The 24,133-nt window shown below is 41.9% G+C and overlaps 1 protein-coding gene across 21 annotated transcripts; it reads left to right on the top strand.

Annotated features, from left to right (window-relative positions):
- Positions 1-573: 573 nt before the first annotated feature.
- Positions 574-23,915, top strand: LOC101268904 (retinoic acid receptor RXR-beta-A). Of its 21 annotated transcripts, none has more exons than XM_090208647.1 (14): positions 706-976; positions 1,444-1,588; positions 8,626-8,887; positions 9,012-9,241; positions 11,479-11,626; positions 12,307-12,486; positions 13,090-13,113; positions 14,687-14,847; positions 15,116-15,245; positions 15,485-15,617; positions 17,751-17,792; positions 18,396-18,487; positions 18,631-18,736; positions 18,833-23,915. In XM_090208647.1, the coding sequence occupies exons 3-14, from the start codon at positions 8,872-8,874 to the stop codon at positions 18,978-18,980; spliced, it is 1,410 nt and encodes a 469-aa protein (XP_090064773.1). In that variant the 5' UTR covers positions 706-976; positions 1,444-1,588; positions 8,626-8,871; the 3' UTR covers positions 18,981-23,915. The 21 variants fall into 21 exon arrangements, with proteins under 21 accessions (XP_090064787.1, XP_036808690.1, XP_036808694.1 ...); XM_090208654.1 differs by lacking the exon at positions 8,626-8,887 and adding an exon at positions 2,018-2,219 and having other exon boundaries at positions 819-976; XM_090208655.1 differs by lacking the exon at positions 8,626-8,887 and adding an exon at positions 2,092-2,219 and having other exon boundaries at positions 836-976.
- Positions 23,916-24,133: the final 218 nt, after the last annotated feature.

The raw sequence follows: 24,133 nt of genomic DNA, 5'->3' as shown, positions 1-24,133 counted from the left end.
CCATCACCTCATGTTTCAGCATTATAATGCACAGCCCCATGTTGCAAGGATCTGTACACAATTCCTGGAAGCTGAAAATGTCCCAGTTCTTCCATGGCCTGCATACTCACCAGACATGTCACCCATTGAGCATGTTTGGGACGCTCTGGATCTACGTTTATGACAGCATGATCCAGTTCCCGCAACTTTGCACAGCCATTGAAGAGGAGTGGGACAACATTCCACAGGCCACAATCAAAAGCATGATCAACTCTATGCGAAGTAGATGTGTTACACTGTATGAGGCAAATGGTGGTCACACCAGATACTGACTGGTATGCTGAGCCACGCCCCTCCTTTTTAAGGCATTTTGTGACTAACAGATGCATATCTGTATTCCCAGTCGTGAAATCCATAGATTAGGGACTAATGAATTTATTTCAAATGACTGATTTCCTTATATGAACTGTAATATCCTGTAAAAATGGTTGCATATTGTGTTTATATTTGGGTTCTGTGTATTTAGAGTTGGGCCAACTTTTAGAATTTGGGATATTGTTCTAATTCAAGACGTTCAGTGACATAACATTTTTTAAATATTCCCCATGTAATGTTAATGGGGAACATGGCTGCATGTGGTAGTGTCATGTAAATGCATCATAATGCTCATTACAGACATTCAGTTTTATAGTTTTAAAAATATATATATTCCCCATGTAATGTTAATTGGGAGCTAACATGGCTGCCATAAAATGTTGAAGTGGCATGTAAATGCATCGTAATGCAGAAACCTCTTCAAACGGTGCTGTTTTTGGTACGGTAGCTACTCCGTCAGCCACAGGCAGAAGGGCTGTACAGGGAAAGGGAGGGCTGACGGCGAGGCAAAGTGGGGAGAGAGGAGAGGAAGAACTTGGGGCCTGACCACCACATCTTTTCATGCGAACTCGGGGCCTGACCACCACATCTTTTCATGCGAAGAAACTGCACTGTCAAAAACGTTAGTAATTAGGTATAATTATTGTTGATGCATAGCATAGTTTGTTTTAGCGTTAACGTTATATCTTACTGTTGGGGTAATGTATAGCTAGAATGTTGAATTGTTTACAAACCAACTAACTTATCACTTGCGAGTTTTCTCTGGTCGGTTGTTGCACTACGATAGATAGCTAGGTTGCTAACTGCACAACTGATACAAATCGTCCTTCTACTTTCTGTGGCTGCACTGTCTATAGGCCACAATTTTGTTGACTCCGCGTTTGTCACAATCTAGGTAGCTAGTCATTTTAGATATATAACGTCAGCTAGCTAGGTAGTTTACGACATGCTTCTTCTTGGCCAAAATGCACACATACACAAAAAAAAATGAGAATGGATGCTTATGCCTCATGTTATGAAAACCGTGCCTGATGCCAAATGTTGACGTTTGCGTCTGTTATTTAATGAATTTCTCCCCATTTTTTTCAGTCCTGTTTTTGGTCATCCGAAAACGACTCTGGCCCGGGCCTCAGTCCGCGGTCTTGAGTTAGATAGCGGAGTGTGATTGAAGCACGTCTATCCGTGTCCCAGCACGTCTTTTCCACCAAGGAGGTAATAATGGGTGACAGCAGAGGTAAGAGAATGCCACTGGTGTTTTCGAATGAATTTCGCTAACTATCAAGCCACTTCAGCATTTTGTTTTTTATGTTCCAGCTACAGTGGTCAACTATAGTTGGTGCATTAGAGATGCTTGTTGACAATATTTGCAATGGCTCAAGGCATAACACGTTACTAAGCTACCAAACTGAATAGCCTAGTTGGCTATAGCTACAAGGATCCACTCACAAATTACACCAAAAAAACACATCACCCCAGTCTGATTACTACACACTTATTGGTATATACAGCTTGAAATGAATTGTGTAAATGTTCTTTACAAGCCAGAATGTTTAATACAATAATTTGAAATGACTCTACCAGTTAGTTTTCTGTGGTGTTGGACTTTCAGGTTGAAATTTGACACAAAATATCCACAGAAAGTATTGTTTACTCAACTGTTTAGAGCGGCAGTACTGAAGTTGACATTTCTATCACCTGGCACATGCTCAAAACCATGTCAACACCTGCTGACACCAGTACATCACTGGGACCTATCCAGGACATCTACTCAAAATGGTGCCTGAGGAAGGCCTGCAGCGGTCATCACACCCCAAACACGAGCTGTTCCCTCCCCTACCGTCGGGCAGATGGTATCGGAGCATGAGGTCTGATATCAAAAGGCTCAGACAGTTTCCATCTACATCCATCATCAGACTACTGAACACTTGAACTGGACTGACCACATGCACTGACTCTCCGCACCTTGGCGCACACACACATCACAACTGCTGCTACCCGACTCTTATTATGATTGCTAGATACTGTATTATAATTATGCTAAAATGTTTATTCTACTCTACTGAGCCATTTACTTTTTTCATATTGTTATATTTTATTATTTCTTGTTATATTGCTAAGAAGTAAGCATTTTGTTGGACGTGTATACCATGTGTATCCCATACATACGACTAATAAAACTTGACTTCAGTTAGTTTGCCTGCGTTGCGTGCATGTACTTCCGTCTTGTGCACGTGCCTTTCGGTCATGAGCAAACACGCGATGCATGCATACTGAAGTCAGCAGGTATTTACATGGTTCTGCGCATGTGCGATGATAGAAACTTCAGTACAGGCGCTCTAAAAAGTCAGCTAAACAATACTTTCCTGTGGATAATTTGTTTCAAATTTTGACCAATGTGGTGTTAGGCAACCGGTAAGTAAGTAAGTAGCCTTGGCTTGTGCGATCCGGAACAGCTCATTAGGGTAGGAACCTATCTCTTGTTTCTGTAGCGCAAGGCAGCTTGATGTACAAGTACACGCCCTGGACAAGACGTTAGTCTATCGCAGGGCCTTACACGGAACCCAAACCGGCGGCGGCATTGTGCATCAATTTATTTTGTCCCCCCACATCAAACACGATCACGACACTCAGGTTAAAATATCAAAACAAACTGAATCAATTACATTAATTTGGGGACAGGTCGAAAAGCATTAAACATATATGGCAATTTAGCTAGCTAGTTTGCACATGCTAGCTAATTTGGCCTATTTAGCTAGCTAATTTGTCCTGGGATATAAACATTGAGTTGTTATTTTACCTGAAATGCACAAGGTCCTCTACTCCGACAATTAATCCACACACAAAACGGTCAACCGACTCGTTTCTAGTCATCTCTCCTCCTTCCAGGCCTTTTCATCTTTGAACTTTTATGGTGATTGGCATCTAAACTTTCATAGTATTACCACGACGACCGGCAAAACAGTTCGTCTTTCAATCACCCATGTGGGTATAACCAATGAGGAGATGGGAGGGGCAGGACTTGCAGCGCGATCTGCGTCAGAAATAGGAATGACTTCTAAAATAGAACTTAGCAATGCAGATGCGAGCGGCGTGGTCAGCCTGTTACTCCAAATCTATCCCCTTAATGCTGAGTGCCAAGCGGAGACGCATCAGATCCCATTTTTTACAGTCTTTGGTATTACTTGGCCAGAGATTGAACTCACAACCTTCCAATCTCAGTGCGGACACTCTAACCACAAGGCCACTGAGTTGGTTATGGACAACGGGTAGAGTAAAATCAAATGTAATTTTATTAAACTTTCTGGCTTGTAAGGAACATTTACATGATTTTGCAGTCATTAGTTTCAGGCTGTATATTCTAAAGGTCGACCGATTAATCAGATTGGCCGATTAATTAGGGCAGAGTTCAAGTTTTTATAACAATCGGTAATCTGTATTTTTGGACACCGATCATGGCCGATTGCACTCCACGAGGAGACTGCGTGGCAGGCTGACAACCTGTTATGCGAGTGCAGCAAGGAGCCAAGGTAAGGTGCTAGCTAGCATTAAACGTATCTTATAAATAACAATCAATCTTAACATAATCACTAGTTAACTTCACATGGTTGCTGATATTACTAGTTTATCTAGCTTGTCCTGCGTTGCATGTAATCGATGCGGTGCCTGTTAATTTATCATTGAATCATAGCCTACTTTGCCAAACGGGTGATTTAACAAGCGCATTCGTGAAAAAAAAGCACTGCCGTTGCCCCAATGTGTACCTAACCATAAACATCAATGCCTTTCTTAAAATCAATATACAAGTACATATTTTTAAACCTGCATATTTAGTTAATATTGCCTGCTAACATTAATTTCTTTTAACTAGGAAAATTGTGTCACTTCTCTTGCATTCTGTGCAACAGAGTCAGGGTATATGCAGCAGTTTGGGCCGCCTGGCTCGTTGCGAATTGTGTGAAGACCATTTCTTACTGACAAAGACAGCCAAACGGGATGATTTAACAAAAGCGCATTTGCAAAAAAAAAAACACATTTGTGCAACGATTGTACCTAACCATAAACATCAATGCCTTTCTTAAAATCAATACACAGAAGTATATATTTCTAAACCTGCATATTTAGTTAAAAGAAATCCAGGTTAGCAGGCAATATTAAACTAGGGAAGTTGTGTCACTTCTCTTGCGTTCATTGCACGCAGAGTCGGGGTATATGCAACAGTTTAGGCCCCCTGGCTCGTTGAGAACTAATTTTCCAGAATTTTACGTAATTATGACAACTCAAATCAAATTTTATTTGTCACATACACATGGTTAGCAGATGTTAATGCGAGTGTAGCGAAATGCTTGTGCTTCTAATTCCGACAAAGCAGTAATATCCAACGAGTAATCTAACCTAACAATTTCACAACTACCTTATACACACAAGTGTAAAGGAATGAATATGTACATAAAAAAAATATATGAATGAGTGATGGTATAGAACAGCATAGGCAAGATGCAGTGGATGGTATAGAGTTAGTACAGTATATACATTTGAGATGAGTAATGTAGGGTATGTAAACATTATATGAAGTGGCATTGTTTAAAGTGGCTAGTGATACATTTATTACATCAATATTTCCATTATTAAAGTGGCTGGAGTTGAGTCAGTATGTTGGCAGCAGCCACTCAATGTTAGTGATGGCTGTTTAACAGTCTGATGGCCTTGAGATAGAAGCTGTTTTTCAGTCTCTCCGTCCCTGCTTTGATGCACCTGTACTGACCTCGCCTTCTGGATGATAGCGGGGTGAACAGGCAGTGGCTCGGGTGGTTGTTGTCCTTGATGATCTTTTTGGCCTTCCTGTGACATCGGGTGGTGTAGGTGTCCTGGAGGGCAGGTAGTTTGCCCCCGGTGATGCGTAGCATTGAAGGTTGTGCAATGTAACAGGAATATTTAGACTTCTGGATGCCACCCGTTAGATAAAATACGGAACAGTTCCGTATTTCACTGAAAGGATAAACGTTTTGTTTTCGAAATGATAGTTTCCAGATTTGACCATATTAATGACTCAAGGCTCGTATTTCTGTGTGTTATTATGTTATAATTTAGTCTATGATTTGATAGAGCAGTCTGACTGAGCAGTGGTAGGCAGCAAAAGGCTTGCTGTGCTTCAAGCATTGAGCTGTTTATGACTTCAAGCCTATCACCTCCCGAGATTAGGCTGGTGTAACCGATGTGAAATGGCTAGCTAGTTAGCGGGGTGCGCGCTAATAGCGTTTCAATCGGTGACATCACTCGCTCTGAGACCTTGGAGTAGTTGTTTCCCTTGCTCTGCAAGGGCCGCGGCTTTTGTGGAGCCATGGGTAACGATGCTTCGAGGGTGGCTGTTGTCGATGTGTTCCTTGTTCGAGCCCAGGCAGGGGCGAGGAGAGGGACGGAAGCTATACTGTTACACTGGCAATACTAAAGTGCCTATAAGAACATCCAATAGTCAAAGGTATATGAAATACAAATGGTATAGAGAGAAATAGTCCTATAATTTCTATAATAACTACAACCTAAAACTTCTTACCTGGGAATATTGATAACTCATGTTAAAAGGAACCACCTGATTTTTTTTTCCTTCATGTTCTCATGTTCTGAGCGAGGAACTTAAACGTTAACTTTTTTACATGGCACATATTGCACTTTTACTTTCTTCTCCAACACTTTGTTTTTGCATTATTTAAACCAAATTGAGCATGTTTCATTATTTATTTGAGGCTAAATAAATTTGAATGATGTATTATATTAAGTTAAAATAAGTGTACATTCAGTATTGTTGTAATTGTCATTATTACAAATAAATAAAAATAGCCGATTTTAATCGGTATCGGCGTTGAAAAATCATAATCGGTCGACCTCTAGTATATTCCAATTAATTGCTTATTACAGCCTGATTAATCAGACTATCCTACTTTATTCAACCCCCATCAAATGTAAAATTCTTGCTGCTCACCTTTAAGGCCCTTAAGGATGATTCACCTAAGTTACAAACCTGTGCAGCATGGGTGACCTACACATGTCAAGGAGACGGCTTGAATTTCCTTGTTTAAAACATAACTAAAGACCTACCCTTTCAAGCTAGCTTTTAATGTTTGATCGCCTAGTCTGCTTGAAGTCTTATGTTTTGTATTATTATGTAATGGTTTGATGTATGGTGATTTGATTTGAAGTTTTCTTTCCTCTACTTTTTGATGTATTGTGGCTGTTTTCTTTTCTGCCTGGCATTGCCTTCAGAAAGTATCCCCCCCCTTGACTTTTTCCACATTTTGTGTTACAGCCTGAATTTTAAACATTTATTTAAATGTAGATTTTGTGTCACTGATCTACACACAATAACCTATAATGTCAGTGGAATTTTGTATTTAGAAATGTTTACAAGTTAATACAAAATGAAAATCTGAAATGTCTTGAGTCAAGTATTCAACCCTTTTGTTATGGCAAGCCTAAATAAGAGTAAAAATGTGCTTAACAAGTCAAATAAGTTGCATGGACTCACTCTGTGTGAAATAATAGTGTTTAAGATGATTTTTAAATGACTACCCCATCTCTGTACCCCACAAATACAATTATCTGTTAGGTCCCTCAGCCGAGTAGTGAATTTCAAGCACAGATTCAACCACAATGACCAGAGAGGTTTTTCAATGCCTCACAAAGAAGGGCTCCTATTGGTAGATGGGGTATATAAAAAAAAACAGACATTGAAGGTCTCTTTTGATCCTGGTGCAGTTATTAATTTCACTTTGGATGGTGTATCAGTACACCCAGCCACTAGGTATATACAGGCTCCCTTCCTAACTCAGTTGCCAGAGAGGAATACAACCGCTCAGGGATTTCACCATGAGGCCAACAATGCTTTTTAAATCAGTTACAAAGTTGAATGGCTATGATAGGAGAAAGGAGGTTTGATCAACAACATTGTAGTTACGCCACAATACTAACAAATGACAGTGAAAAAAGGGTAGCCTTTACAGAATAACATTTTTCCAAAACATGCATCCTGTTTGCAACAAGGCACTAAAGTAATACTGAAACAACAAAAAACAACCATTGTGTACCACTCTACATGTTTTCAAGCATGTTGGTGGCTGCAACATGGGGCGGCAGGTGGCCTAGTGGTTAGAGCGTTGGACTAGTAACCGAAAAGGTTGCAAGATAAAATCCCCGAGCTGATAAAAATCTGTTGTTCTGCCCCTGAACAAGGCAGTTAACCCACTGTTCCTAGGCCGTCATTGAAAATAAGAATTTGTTCTTAACTGACTTGCCTAGTTAAATAAAGGTAAAATAAAATCAAAAATACTATAGGTATGTTTTTCATTGGCAAGGACTAGGTCGTTTTTTAGAATAAATAATAAATCTTAGAGGAAAACCTGGTTCAGTCTGCTTTCCACCAGACACTGGGAGACAAATTGCCTAAAACACGAGGTTAAATATATAGACTGGAGTTGCTTACCAAGACGACATTGAATGTTGCTGAGTGGCCAAGTTACAGTTTTGACTTAAATCGGCTTAAATCTATGGCAAGACTTAAATGGTTGTCTAACAATGATTAACAATCAATTTGACACAGCCTGATTTAAAAAAAAAAAATGTTTTAAAGAATAATGGCCGAATATTGTACAGTCCAGGTGTGCAAAACTTTTAGAGACTTACCCAGAAAGACTCACAGCTGTAATTGCTGGCAAAGGTGATTCTAGCATGTATCGGCTTAGGGTGTTGAATACTTATCTAATCAAGATGTAGTGTTTTATTTATTTATATTAATACATTTTTCTACACTTCTACTTTGAGAACTTTTCTACTTCTACTTTGACATTAGAGTGTTTTGTGTAGATCGTTTACAAAAAATGACAATTATAGATTTCAATCCCACTTTGTAACAACAAAATGTGGAAAAAGTCAACGAGTGTGAATACGTTCTGAAGGTGTGCATTGAACTTTGGAAATATACTTTACAAATTCATTATTATTGCTTATACATAATTATTCCAAGTGCTACATAAGGGGTCATTTACTGCATTTCTACATAGTTTAAAAACTGTAAATGCAATTTAAAAAAACAAAAACAGCCAAAATTGTCTCCAGCCATTATCACCTTGGCTGCTGTAACTTCATTCACCTTAGTAGATAGGGGACATTCTACAAACACTTGTCTTACAACAATTAGCAGCTAGCTACACACTAGCTCACACTAGCTCACACTAGCTCAACCAGGTTAAATAAACTCCAGTTTCATCTTATGTCAAACAGCTGTTTTGAGAAAAAAGTTGCTGTTAACTGCGGAGCTGCATTGATGCGCTGTCCCAAAGCCAGCCAGCCGCGAAAAGCATCCTTAGGGCAACCCCCGGTTCTGAGCCGTCTGCATGATCCTAAAGCCAGCCCTCTGATACCGCTACACTGCATTTGCCTTTTAATCGGGATTAGAATGATTTTAGTGGCCTATTTTTAAGTTGGTGTTGATCTAGGGTTTGCAACTGCCATACCCAATTGACACCCATGACCCCTGTAATAGGTAAGCACACACAAAACTAACTTCATTGTAGCTAGGGGAAATATCATTCATTTTTTTCTTAAACTTGAGTTGTTTGTACGGTGTCATCACTTTCTGGTATATAATCCCTGTTGTTTCTCACCAGATTCCCGCAGCCCAGACAGCTCCTCTGTGTCCTCCCCTCCCTCGGGCCAGCGCTCGCCACCCCTGACCCCCACAGCTGCTGCCATGACTTCTCTGCCTCCCGTCACTTCGGCCGTCAACAGCCCCATCAGCAGCATGGGCTCGCCCTTCTCTGTCATCAGCTCCTCCCTGGGGTCACCCTGCCTGCCCGGGACACCCTCGGTGGGCTACGGCCCCATCAGCAGCCCCCAGGTGAGACCCGAGTTCCAGACAGGTAGCTAACACTGTTCTGTTCTACCACTCTTCTCCTGCCTCATCTTTCACCTTTCAGGGCCATTCAGAGATGAGAAGTTGGCGCCATGGTCAATAAATTCTGCTTTACAGTAGTGGCCAGTGTGAACCAAGTGTGACTTCATAGGCTGCAGTCAACATGCGTGTATCTGCCAGTATCATCAGACTCTGGTGATTGGTTGAGAAGAGTATCACTTGTTGAGCTCACTTTTATTGTAAATAAACAATTGGCTGCTATTTTACGACCCCTAAAATGTGCAATATACTGTGATGTAGGTTATTGTTAAATAGTGCTAGGTGAAAAATGAATAGTTAAATATAGGGATATAATTGTTGACGGTTAACATCGTTTGGGCAATAGCGCAATATTATTTTTGAGCTAGCTGTACCTGCATCAAAACTCTATTTTTCCTTTAAAGCTTGTTTTCCATATAATTTTTTAAATAGTGAGCAATATGTTTGGAACATCGAATCGCAATAAAATCGCAGTATCGAATCACAATACATATAGAATCGCAATACATATCGTATTGGCACCTAAGCCTCGTGATAATGTCGTATTGTGAGGTCTCTGGCAATTCCCAGCCTTATAGGTCAAGTGAAGTTGTGGATAACTACCAAAGGCAAACGTGAAACCGTACATATCTAAATATTGTAAATCATTGATTCTTAAAAGTAGCACATTTTTTATCTGTGAAATCAGATATGACAGCATTATTTGGGTACTTTTTTAAACATGTTGCCCTTTTTCTTTGAATGCGTTCTGACTTTAAAAACCTCACAAAATATTAAATTAATTGAGTAATGATTAAATTATGACATTTTAGATCAAGGATGCCAGTGGATGAATCATTGGTTGCCCTCAAAACGACACATCAAAAGATCCAACTCCCCCTGTCCCATTCCTGCGTATGACTAGAAAATAGGGAACACATTCTGCAATATTTCCATGAAAGATATACAGTACCAGTCAAGGTTGGACACACCTACTCATTCAAAGGTTTTTCTTTACTGTAGATTGTAGAATAATAGTGAAAATATCAAAACTATGAAATAACACATCATGTGGTATCCGAAAATCATGTAGTAACCAAAAAAAGTGTTAAACAAATCAACATGTGTTTTATATTCTTCAAATAGCCACGCTTTGCCTTGATGACAGCTTTGCACACTCTTGGCATTCTCTCAACCCACTTCATGAGGTAGTCACCTGGATTGCATTTCAATTAACAGGTGTGTCTTGTTAATTTGTGAAATTTCTTTCCTTCTTAATGTGTTTGAGCCAATCAGTTATGTTGTGACAAACTAGGGTTGGTATACAGAAGACAGCCCTAGTTTTGATGTCTTCGCTATTATTTTAAAATAGTAAAACAAAAGAAAAACCCTGGAATGAGTAGGTGTGTCCAAACTTTTGACTAGTACTGTACATAAAATCCATCAATTCACATGCACAAAGTATAGTTTTTAAATCTACATTTAATTTATCTGCGTTTACGAACATTTTATGTAGATTTTTTTTTCTTCTTCCAGGCGCAACATGATTGGTCCAAGGGGCTCGTAGTGGCAGCATAGTAGTGAATATCCAAACAAATACCCGTACTGTCCGTCCCTGAGTGTGCCCACCCATCCCTCTTTCTTTCCTCCCCTGCCCTCTACTTCATCCCTTTTAACTTCACAGATCAATATGTATACCAGGAGTGCAGAGGTAAGAACCCCCCCCCCCCCCTTATTACCACCTCTACCTTTCTCCATATTGGTTCATTTCCTCTATCTCCTCTCACATCAGATAGTCCTTTTCAGTGTTATTTCTCCTCCTCCCCCCCATTGCTTTTTCTCTTTCCTCAAACGTCCCCACGAATTAATCCGGCTATGAGGATGCCTTGAGACTTAACCTGCTTGAACAGGTGAGGGCGAGAAGTGCTCTGTAACCTCTATTGCTTTGACCGTGCGAACGGGTAACTGAATGTGACTTTAATACTGATCAACCAGCCCACTCAAAAAGATAGCTGGCAATATGTATGTGATTGTTGGATGCATGAAAGTACTGATGTTTTTTTGTCATGTTTCTTGAAATATGACAGCTCTGCAACTATGACTCCAAATAATCAAACTAAGGAGTGATGCGCTGTCAGTTCATGACACATCCTCCCCTCTCACTCCTGCCCATATCCCCTTCCCGCCTTTCTCTCTGCCTCCAGATCAACTCCACAGTGTCCATGTCGGGGCTGCACGCGGTCAGCAGCTCGGATGACGTGAAGCCTCCGTTTGGGCTGGGAGGCCACAGCCCAGGGGGCCCCATGCTCTCCCAAAAGCGCCTGTGTGCCATCTGTGGTGACCGCTCCTCCGGTAAGTCTAGGCCCAATCCCAAACTGGCCCCTAGACCCTATGCTCTTGTGGAGATCAGATATTAATTGAATGGCGTATGCAATATGGCCAAAACCCCACCCTGTCTGTAAGAAGGCAAGTTTAACTATATACTCTTCCATCTATAGGACAGACTGGGGGTTGATTTAGGGTCTGTGACAGGGGGGGGGGGGGGGGATGAGAGAGAAGCAGTATGCTTTGTTTATTAAAGGATAGTTTTGTCTAAAATTCTACAGCCGTTGAATGAAACCCATAGATTTCCGCTGTGCATAGTGGGATCTACACAACATGGCATTGGCTACACGGACCTATAGCCTTTATGGTATGGAAACGTCATATAACCCTAGATTTTGGGATACCTTTCCGTAGTATAGAAAATTGTAAAAAATATAAGTTGCATAAAATGTTTAAAACACAGTAAGGAATTGTTTTTCATCTCTCCCTTGTCTGTACCAGTTCAGTTTCTCCTAAAAGGGACCGAAACACTTCCATGTATTTTCATTACCATCACACCTGAAGAACTATGCGCTCTATGCTTAGTGCCTGAAGGATTGAAAGGGGTTTGTTACTGATGTAACCTTCCCTCCTTTTCCTATACCCCTATTCCCTCTCTATTGTTGTCAATTTGCATTCCTCTTTCTTGTCATTTTCTCTCTCTATAGGTAAGCACTACGGAGTGCACAGCTGCGAGGGCTGCAAGGGTTTCTTCAAGCGCACGGTGCGCAAGGACCTGAGCTACACCTGCCGGGACAACAAGGACTGCCTGGTGGACAAGCGCCAGCGCAACCGCTGCCAGTACTGCCGCTACCAGAAGTGCCTGGCCTGTGGCATGAAGAGGGAAGGTAAGGCGGGAGCCTAGCAGTCTGCTGTCCTTAACTAGCATTCAATATGGCTCATTAAAAGGGCAATGCTATCACCAGGTAAGGCTTGAAATGGAGGGAGAGGCCGAGAGGGATGCAATTGGAGACATGAGGAGCGAGACCGCGACAAGACAGAAAGAGTGAGGGAGAGCTAGGATCCTTATTGAAATTGGGTCTGACTTTTGCTACAGTAATAATGTAGAAGTAAGAGGGATGGGGCCCCTTGTGTCCCCTAACCCAAAGACCCCCACTCACCAACCGTCCTGTTGCCCTGCTGAAATAACACTGTTTCACATTGTTGCCGAAAAGATTGTATAGCCTACTTGCTATAAAACTATTTCCAATTGCTGTTTTTAAATCCACTGAAATAATCTATGTATAATAAAGATGTCTAAGAGCATTTAAGATTTTTTGAATATTGTAATATGAATTTCTAAGGGGAGAGTATTGATTGTACTCAAAGGGGATGGAAAGAACGAGAAAGAGGTAGAGAGAGGGGGATGGAGAGCCTTGTAAACACTAACCCCTGCCCCCCTCTCTCTCCCCTCTTGTTTCCTCTCGTTTTCTCTCTCCCATCTTCTGTAGTGGTCCAAGATGAACGACAGAGATGTAAGGAGAATGGCATTTAATTAGTTGGTGGGGAATAGTGCAGAGTACTTGTTATGTGGTTTTATGTCAATGCTCAGAAAGGGACCATACCACATGGAAGACAGCGCTCTCTTGCCTACAACACTTTGAAACAATCATCCTTTTTCTAATGTTTGTGCATTTTTCAAATGTTTTATTTGGTCAATAGGTAAAACAACAATATTTTGTTGTTTTGTTGTGATGGTCCATTTTTGGGTGAGGTATGTTGCAGAATGTATTGGTATGAAACTCTAATTACCAGGCGCAATGTAAGTCTTAAGGCCCTGATATACTATAGTCATCGGGCGTACGACATTGCCATCAGCCGTTGAGGAAATGCTTCCTTTGAAATCAATGAAGGCTGCTTCGCGACCCTTGTTGCGCTCGCGTTGCGTCAAGTCCAATGGCAGCACCCAAGCTCAAGAATCACAAAGGTTCAATTCTTGACGCCGTGTTCATTCCGTCTTGTAAATTGGAATAATGAGAAATAAAGTTGATTTTGGTTGCATATAGCCTCCGCTATACACCACTGGTTATTTTACTTAGATTTCTGAAGTCAAGAAGCTACTACTTCTAGCTAGCTAGCTAGCTACGTTGACTAGCTAGGTTCACAATGTAAACAAAGGCAACTTGTGTAATTAGAGGATCATTTAGTACAACCACTACCAACAATTTAATGAGTACTTTAATGAAAACTGGACCAAAGCTATTGTACTTACGTATTATTGATGAATATGGTAAGGTACAGTAGGAGAAAATCGAGGAAAGATGTTCTTCCCCTCTGTTCCTCTCCGCTCTCAAAACAACATGCTCTTTGTAGCAGGTAGAACATCAGATTGGCACAATGCTAATAGCAATGTAACGCTTATCGTGGAGTTAGTGTTGCTGTTCTCAAAATCGCTGACATTGTGTAAAATCGTATTACCATAATACTACTGTGGTGTCAGGGGCTGATTCCACAGATGTCCCTGAATTCGCTGATAGTGGTGCACAGATGATTGGTATTGTGCCATTTTATGTGGTTTGGGGTGAACCTTATTGCCATAGGAGTAAACCTTATTGTGGGGTGATTCTAATAGGAAAATTCTCTTGATGGCTGATGGGAATCAGATATCAGCCTTGGGGCCACAGGAAAGCAGCTTGCGAGCCTGATGTGGCCCCTAGGCCTTGAGTTTGAGACCCCTGGTGTGAAAGGTAAATACATGTACATATCTGTGTATCTCCTTTTCCTCTACCTGTGTCATTCTTTACTTTCCTCATTTCACACTTCTCTCTTTCTCAACTTTCTTCTTTCTCTTTTCTTTTTTTATTTCCCCTCCTTTCTCTCTCACCTTTCTCTTTTTTTCTTCACTTTTGCTTCCCATTTGCTCTCTCTCCATCTCATTTCCCTGTCCTGCTCTTTCTTTATCTTTTCCCCCTCCACCCTTCTCCCTCTGCTGCTCCCTACTTTCCCCTCTCCCCCCCCCCCTCCTGTGCCTCTTTCCTTCTCGCTCCCCGACTCTCTCGTCCCCTCCTTCCCTCTCTCCTTCCCTCTGCCCTTCCTGTGCCCCTGCAGCCGTGCAGGAAGAGCGCCAGAGGAACAAGGAGCGGGAAAGCGAGGTGGAGTCGACCAGTGCCATCAACGAGGAGATGCCCGTGGAAAAGATCCTAGAGGCAGAGATGGCCGTGGAACAGAAGACCGAGCTGCATGCCGATGGGAGCTCCGGGGACAGCTCGGTAAATGTGTGTGTGTGTGACCCACGTGTGTGTGACCCCCACGACGCACACATACCAACTTCTCGTAGCACACATACCAACTTCTCTTACTCCACTGTCTATTATTATTTCTAGAGATTTGATTGTGCGACTGAGCCAACAATTTATTGTGATACAATATATTCTGAGATAACAGACCCGCTTAGTTTAAATGTGATCCTAAGGTCTCCAGTCTCTATTTTGTGCCCTATGTTGAAGCCAGTCTCTTTCCCTCTGTTTCTCTTTCCAGCCCAACGACCCGGTCACCAACATCTGCCAGGCTGCAGACAAGCAGCTGTTTACCCTGGTGGAGTGGGCCAAGAGGGTCCCCCACTTCTCTGAGCTGGCCCTGGATGACCAGGTCATCCTGCTACGTGCCGGTACGCTCAAAAAGCCTTCGCCTTTTCATGTTCATCGGCACCAAAGGGAAGAAAGCTAACTGAAACAGGGAGGGACTACCTGGACATGTCCAATAAAACATAAAACATTTTTTAGTTGGAAAAAGTTTTTTGTCTTACACCCTAATTAATGAACACAGCCCTGCTCAGCTTTGACCTCATTAAATCCAAGAGGGTTCACAGCCCTACATGGATAGGCTGATGACCCTGTCTCTCTCCAGGTTGGAACGAGCTGCTGATCGCTTCCTTCTCTCACCGCTCCATCAGTGTGAAGGACGGCATCCTATTGGCCACCGGCCTTCACGTGCACAGGAACAGCGCCCACAGTGCCGGCGTGGGAGCCATCTTCGACAGGTAACACCCGCATGTGCGATGGACCTCGGTGAAGCACATAGAAGCAACCTTTTACATGTTAATTTTCATCGAAAAGCTTCTAAACTGCAGGGAGAAAGATTGAAAAAAAAGGTGCCCCTGAATGATTTAAGCATTCTGCATTGTTTTTTCCATTAACAGTCAATACTTAATGTCTGGTGTTTTTGTAATGGCAGTTTATTTAATTTAATCATACGCGCCGTCATATAAACACTTTACCATACATGTGTTTGTAGAACATCATTTTCAGTCATGGTCATGCCTGTTACAGTTATTATTCATTAAATGGCCATTTCTCTTTGTAGTCCAGATGAGTTTTTTTGAAATGAGCTGAATAATTTTCCCGACTAAAGGGAGAATGGAGCACTTTCGGGTAGAGTTTGTGCATATAGTATGATTACATTTTGTGACGTTTTTGTTCATTTTGGACTACGGTGAGGATTTTTTTTTTTTGTCTGTTCGAGCACCCAGCATTTTTTCTGGAGGCAAGCTGAAGTTCGGAGACAAAGTCTACGCCCTTTCATTGGTAATTGGTCAACAGTAGGGATTCTTCAGTAAAGTCTTTGTTGTCGTTCAACAAGAGACGACTTGTTTTTATGTAAATTTTGCCATTGAAAATGCACCAAACATCTTAGTTAGATGTAAAATTGCGCGACTAACATCTATTCGGGCAAAAACGTCTAAATTAATGACAGATTTCTTGAGTTATCTTAGATTCATTTGGACTATTTTGAGGAAGTATACTGGCTACGGCGTCTCAAAATGGACAAACAGTACTATTGCATGCTTTTTCCTCGTTTTTCAAGCAAATGTATGCGAGCACACTCGTTCGGCTAGCTGAGAATAATGCAGCATGCCAGAACGCTGGGGGCTAATGCTTAATGTACTGTAGACGTCACTGTTGACTTCACTAGGATTACCCCCCCCAACACAGCCACACACACACGGGGCACATTCATCTATTACATTTTACATTGGCAGATGTCAGTATTTTATTCAGTTGTGTAAAATAGCCTTTAATCAAGCGGCATGGCACCTGTCTCGAGTAAAATCCTGCGCTCATCGCAGCTCTCAAGGAACAAGTGTGCCCACCCCAACTCAATAGGGTCGCCATATCACATGGTGTGAATTCATTGTTTATTACACAGTAATTACATTGTTATTAATAGTTCAGAAACTGCAAGACTCCCAATTCCCGCAGGAACTGAAGCATCTCTTGGATTAACTGGTTGCAGGCTTTTGTTTCAGATGCATCGTAATCTAGACATCCTTGCGTAAATGTGGTCCGCTGAATGTTTTTTTTTTGTGTGTGTGAAATCTCTCAATTCTCATTTTGTATCCTCACGTGTTTTTTTTTTCTTTTAACTTTTCTAAAAAAAACAACATTATTTTCTTTCATTCATTTATGATTTATGCCAAATCGATTTGATTAAGATGATTAAATCATATTACTGCATTGTTCCTTTGACTATTTATTACACTCCTCTATTGGCTTATGCTTCTCTGCTCTTCTGTCATTGGCCCGTGCCAATACCCATAACCCTTTTGTGCTGATTTGGTTAAACCATTTACATGAAGGATTTTTTTTAAATGATCCGTACTTACCCAGGAAGTTTTATATGCTAATTATCGAGAGTACAATGAAGTATGCCTAAAACGCTACGGTAGTGAAGATAAGCAGAGATCTTGGGTAATACTGTATAGAACTAGTTAAATAAAGGTTCATAAACATTTTTTTTTTTACAAATTAAATAAAAAAATAACTATGTGCCCTATTTCAATCAGACCCAATATGAAAGTTTTCTCCTCTAAATCTTGTCTGTGCTCAAACGTCTCGGATCTATTTATTGCTGTGTTACATTGGCATATTTTTGTCATTCCTCAAGCTTTATTTCCCGTAGTTTTAATGCTATCTAAAACATTTTCATCAGGCCAAGTCTCCATCAACAAGAGCCTGTAGCTTGTTACTCCCAGAAGTGGAACTGGGCACCAAAATGCAATGTAGAGTCTAACCTACCTGTTCCTCTGGGCCCAAACCAACGCAGGGGGGGACAATGTAATAACAATGTAACTGTGTAATAACATTGTAATAACACATTGTAATTGAATACACAGGGAGAGTGCGCACAATGCAGAGGTTGGAGCCATATTTGACAGGTAATGACATCACTACACGCCTACCTTCCCCTATCAACAACGAACACAAAACAAAACAAACAACGCCACAAAATAAACGCTTTTCTTGGCCCAGTTGTTGAGTGAGAGAATCTGGCAAAGAAAGTGCTGTAATTAGACCAGGTAAAAGAGCGGGTCGTGTGTATCTTGTCCGCTCGTGTTTCAGTGAGTGTTGTGTTCTGTTTCTCCTCTTTTCTGTCGTAGCGCAGGCTCGACTGGTCGCTGGCGCAGCGTCGACAAAACACCAGCTGCTAATTTCCTTCCCTTCATCTTCTTTCTGTCCTTATTGAATTGTTGCATTACCTGACATTTTGTGCGATGTGCAGTAGTTTGTAAATAAGAAAAGTGTGGTTTGGGCTTGGATGGAATTTATCGATTGTGTTGTTGTAGTGTAACGTTTAAATGCATAGTGTAATGAGGATGTAGAACTTGTATCCCAGCCCCCCCTGCCCTTCTGTTAATTTCTCTATTTAACTGCTGCATCGTTGAGTGGAACTGTGGTGAACCCTAGAGAAGATGCTAACTCATCTCCTCCCGCTCTCTCGTCCCTCTGTCACACCTCCCCCTCCTCGACCCTGGTTGTAGAGTTCTCACGGAGCTGGTCAGTAAGATGAGAGACATGCAGATGGACAAGACAGAGCTCGGCTGCCTCCGAGCCATCATCCTCTTCAACCCAGGTAAATGATTTCCGTTCAAATAACGATCTGAGACAAGATAACGATTTTAAGCCGTTTCAGACCAGATATGGCATGATGTCAGGAAGAATCACATGTTAATTATTGTCATGTGCTATAGTGCCTGTGTTTGTTCCTGCATTCAGATGCCAAGGGCCTGTCCAGCCCCAGTGAAGTGGAATTGCTGAGGGAGAAGGTGTACGCATCGCTGGAGTCCTATTGTAAACAGAGATACCCCGACCAGCAGGGCAGGTACAAGAGAAACACAGACATACAATAGCACCTATCTGCACAATACTCCCACGTCACCGCCATGATTGACCTCACTCGTTCTCCCCATCGCCCCAGGTTCGCTAAGCTCCTCCTCCGGCTGCCAGCGCTGCGCTCCATTGGCCTGAAGTGCCTGGAGCACCTGTTTTTCTTCAAACTGATTGGCGACACCCCTATCGACACGTTCCTCATGGAGATGCTAGAGGCGCCCCACCAGCTCACCTAAGAACCAGGTTCTGCCCTGGTCCATTTTGCACCAGTGGTTCTAGTTCTGGCACCCTGGTTCTAGGGCTTCACCATGTCTGCTGGCTTTTATGTTCCGCTCACACCAACCCCCCCCCCCCCCCATATGCTTTCAAACACACACATAATCAAATACTTTTTCACAGTAGGGGTTAAGACTCATTGAAATATCTCCTTTTTAACTGCATATACAAGTTTTAGCATGAGTTAGCCTTCAGCTTTGAGTGTCAACGCTTCTGCGAATCAAGGTAGACCTCTCAGCTTCTTGTGGGGTTCGTAGGTTATTCAGATACATTGCTGTGCGCATAGATATGACGAGTGGCTTACTCCGTCTTAGGCTTTACTCTTGGGTTTAACCCAAACACGTCATGATCAGGTGCGAAATATTTCAATCAACTGTCACCCAACTTCTATTGGTCGGGACACAGCCAATAGAGGCAGACACGCCCCTCTGTGTTCACCAATCCGAATGGGATTTGAATACTATGCTTTATTCATGCTTAAATGCTCTGAATTCATTCTGAAGTACTGTACTCTTAAAATGAGACCTTTTTAAGGCATTGAAATCCAAGGAGGGGGCACTTTGGTTGGCCCTTAAAGCTCACACCAGGCTTTCAAAGAGAGAAACTGACTTGTAAAGATGTGTTCTTTATTGCATTTTGCTGTTTGTTCTCTTTAAGTCCAAACAAGGGCCATTGGGCACAGGAAGTGCAACCTTGTTCAAGAGCACTGCGTTCATTGGTGCTGTTGTAGATGTTTCTTTTGTTTGACACCCTCTACTTTGCTAATGGTCATTTTTGCACTCTGTGAAACATTACTGTGTAAGTAAACATTTGTTGCAGAAACCTATCTTGCCCGTCTTTAAGAAACTGGGGCAACCACAAAGAATCTCTCCAGCTCTCATCATATGTCTTCTGAAGAGCCACGGTGTTAATGGCCGTGCTTCGTTCTGTGAAATGGCCATCCGGTCTAAGAAAGCCTTGATATCATTCGATATCTTGTTCCAGTGGTCTACTGTACCCCTACAATTCCCCTTCTGAATCCTCCGTTTGTGTCATTCAAGTGCTTGCAGCCTCTTTCCGTTAACTTTTTAACAATATGTAAATACGATGACACATCTACTCCTTCACTAGAGCACGACTGGGCAATCCCAATATGTGCATACAGTAGGGAAAACACGGGGTTAGCAAGCATGTTAGCACACAACAAAAAGTATTCCCCGATAGCAATATGAACAGATATTGTACACTTTCAATATGTACTGTAAAAAAAAAAATATATATATATATATATATATATATATATAATCGTAAAGGGTTTTACCCATAGACTGGATCTTAAGCTTGAAAAACCCACCTCGTTGTGACTGACTATTAGGTCTAGTTGTTGTGCTAGTAGTTTCGTCACTCTTGACGCGAATGGTATTCTATAGGGCTGCTGTGTCACGGGCAGGGCGATAGACCCCACGCCCTTAGCCTGCCCAGCCTGTGACAATACTTTGTGTTTTATTGTGGAGCTGATTGGTTGGCTTCAGCCGATGACCCTGCCAGCCATCTACCGTGACTCTATTGTGTGGTCTTACACAAACGTAAACAATAGGGGCCGATTCAGCTCCCTCATAACAGAACTAGCTGTCAACACATTACAAACTTTGAACTGAAATATTAAAAGAGCATCATTACACACAACGTGAGCAATATTGGCAGATGCATAACGATTGAGACCATATTGTGTGCATAGAAGGATTTAGATGTGTGGGTCGTTTTCTGAAGTATTTGGAGATTGGTATTATTTACCTTTCAGAACAGAAATTAGGATGTAGAATAGAGAATGCTGTATCGCGTACTGGACAGAATTCCAACTGTCCTAAAGTTGGGTGCTACACGACTCATGTGGTCTTACAATTATAGATGTGCTTGTTTACACCAGTGGAGGCTGGTGGTAGGCGTTATAGGAGGATGGGCTCATTGTAATGGCTGGAATGGAATTTATATTTGAGTCATTTTAGAAGACGCACTTAAACAGATCGACTTAGAGGAGCAATTAGGGTTAAGTGCCTTGCTCAAGGGCACATCGACAGATTTTTTCACCTAGTCGGCTCAGGGATTAGAACCAGCGACCTTTCGGTTACTGTAACCGCTAACCTGCCGCCTGTTCAATAGAATGCTGTCAAACACGTTGTTTCCATGTGTTTGGTACCATTCCATTCCCTCCATTACAATGAGCCCGTCCTCCTATGGCTCCTCCCACCAATGCAAACACAGTACACAAGCAAAACGCCAAGAGTGTGCAAGTACACACCCTCCACCTTTTTTCCCCTCTTGAAACCGAGGTCTACTTATAATAGGATTCCCACTCGGCCGTACTCTTTTCAGCCGATCTCCTACATTGACTTGCAGTCAGGCCTTTCTGGCGGGAGAGGAACACCTCCCCCATGTAATGTGGATATGGAGGATGATACCTGTCTAACAGGATGTCCTACTCCAAGCCTGTGAACAGGCCGTGGGGGCACTGTAGACCATTTATATGCCCGTCGGGTTTATGTACGTCTATACATGTCAACATGAATCAGTCGCTGCAGAATAAAAATGAACGAGTAGAACTCGAGATCAGTCTTAAGGAATTTAGTCCCACAGGGTAGAGTCTACTCTCTCTGTGTATCCCCAGTGTGAACCACAATCTTGTCACGATGTTGGCAACAACCCCTCGTGTAATTCCCTCTGTTTTTTTTTTGTTGGAGCTTCCTCATTTGAATGTGAACGCATTTCAATCTCCCATTTCTTAACAGTAGAAAAGCCTGACCTTGAGGGACCCCACTTCAAGCCAAAATGAGTCTTTGACTCCAACATTCTAACAGTCTAATAAATTAATTTCATATATGATATTGGAAAAATAATATTTTGCTTGTGTTTTTGAAGGTCTTAGATAACAGAATGCCAAAAAAAGTATTGTTTCAAAGAACGAAATAGCATTTTCATTAGTTTGTTACTGTAGGCTATTTTGTTTTCTCATGCTCAAGTGTAGAGCTCGTGGAACAGAGGTAATTATTGGAAAAGTGATATTTAGAAATCAGTCTTACCTGCATGTGACTCTGTAGGAGGATTTGAAAAAGTCACTTGGTCGCTCCGGAAAAATATATATCCTCTTTAAAACTGCTTATAACACAAAATGCTAACATGCGTGTGTTAAATAGACGTATTTAGGAAAAGTCCGACTGAGGGAGGCATGACTTTAAAAATGACAGAGCTATTTAAATTTCATATTTAGTCAAAATGACTCACTTGCCTCTTCTAGTGCTGTAACAGTGCATTTTAAAGCGAATCCCTTGTTATGTTGTGTCTTGTCCTATAAAATTCAGTTTAGCTGTAAGCAGAGATACAGTATACGTATAACAGCCCTATAAGAATTCTACAGGTTCTATAAGCTAAGCATTTTCAGGTTGTTCAGGCAGACAGTTTATCAGAATTATTTTTTTTTTTTTTTGAACTGCCTGTACACTATGTTTATGTGCCTGTGTTGATTATGTCACTATGTCCACTGTGTACAATGAGGTCTTGGTCTGGTTATACCAGCAAGCTCGGGTGTGCTGCAGCATGGAAAGAGGTTTACAACAACACAGAAAGATGCACAGAAGAGCAGGGCCGCAAGCGAAGTGGGGGCCTACATTTGCATACACGTTGCCCGGGCCCTTCTCTTCCCTTGCCAACCGAGTGCAGTGTCCCTTTGGTATTACTTGATGGCAGTGCTGCGGCGGTCTTCGCCCTTGGAGACAGACCGCCGGCGTGCAGCCCAAAGATGCGTGTCCCTCGTGACCGCGTGCACTCAAGGCAGACGCCTGGACCTTTTCATTACGTTCATTTATATTCAACTTACTTTTGAAAACACTTGCTTAAAAAAAACACACGCTTAAACGTTTGCATCCTGTGAAGCTGTCATGTGTTTGTATCTAGCGGGATGCAATACTTATTTAATAGACACCCTGGTGCAAAGGTCAACTCTATGATCAAAACACCCCATGCGATTGGTTGGTGCCACCCCTGTGATGACGTAACACTGCCGAACAGGTGTGAAGGCCAGCGTTGATGCTGTGCCACGCTGAGGTCCCGTGGATGACTGTTGAGTGTTCAGAGTGTTGTGCTTTGTCACTAAAGAACTCCCCTTTATAAGAAAGGTGCCACAGCAAGGGGGAGGGGCACTAGTCGGGGTGGTCCCTATGGTGATTTATACTGTGCATTGGTGCTTTTTTTTTGTGGCCAAGAGGGCAGAGTTACAAGCTAGGAACGTGCACTGATAATTTGACTATTTGGATCACGGTTTTGTCTTCCGTGTCCAGCGCAAACAGGAGTGTGTTTACGCAGAAAAATATGCATTGGACACTGCCAGCAAAACTTGGCTTAAGCTGAGAAAAAAATTGGAGCCAATGCATAGATCCCAAAGGTGCGCGCTGAAGTCACGCCTCTGGATAGTGTCCCATTACGCGGATGAACTTGAGGGGAGGGCCAGCTCAACATGCTCAGAGGAGGAGAATGCGTTCAAAGTGGGATAAGTGCTTAGGGTGATAGACTCACTTGATCAGATGATGTTTTGTTGATCAAGAAAAGCTGTTTTCGTTAGATCTGGAGATTTCCTGTCGTTGATTCCCGCCCAAATACACTGCTTCTCTGTTGTGCTTGACTCTTTCCTTTGACCGCGCGATTCATCTGTATTCAGGACTATTAAACACACGCAGGAACTGTTATATCACATGGGATTTTCAATTTCCTTTTTCTCATGTCTAGTTTTTTTGTCATTTTATCTCTGACTCCAACATACATGTGGAAATGATTGACTGTTTTGGGGAAGGAAAGGCTTTTTTTTGTCATTTAATTTGGAATCTGTTTCTGTTGTATCATGTCCGAGTAAAGGTTTTAATACTGTACCATTTTTGTCTTTGGTGGATTTTGTCTGTCCATGCTTCTCAGTGTGCGTTTCAAAATAAGCATTCAAAGAACAATGTGGAACATTTGACTTGTTGGAAGCTTGACAACCATGGGCTATTGGATTCAACATTTTGATTTACAGTTGAAGTCGGAAGTTTACATACACTTAGGTTGGAGTCATTAAAACTTGTTTTTCAACCACTCCACAAATGTCTTG

Source organism: Oncorhynchus mykiss, chromosome 18 (assembly GCF_057628025.1).
Source record: "Oncorhynchus mykiss isolate SJ-2025 chromosome 18, ASM5762802v1, whole genome shotgun sequence".
Lineage (NCBI taxonomy): Eukaryota > Metazoa > Chordata > Actinopteri > Salmoniformes > Salmonidae > Oncorhynchus > Oncorhynchus mykiss.
This window is presented reverse-complemented; position numbering and strand designations above follow the sequence as displayed.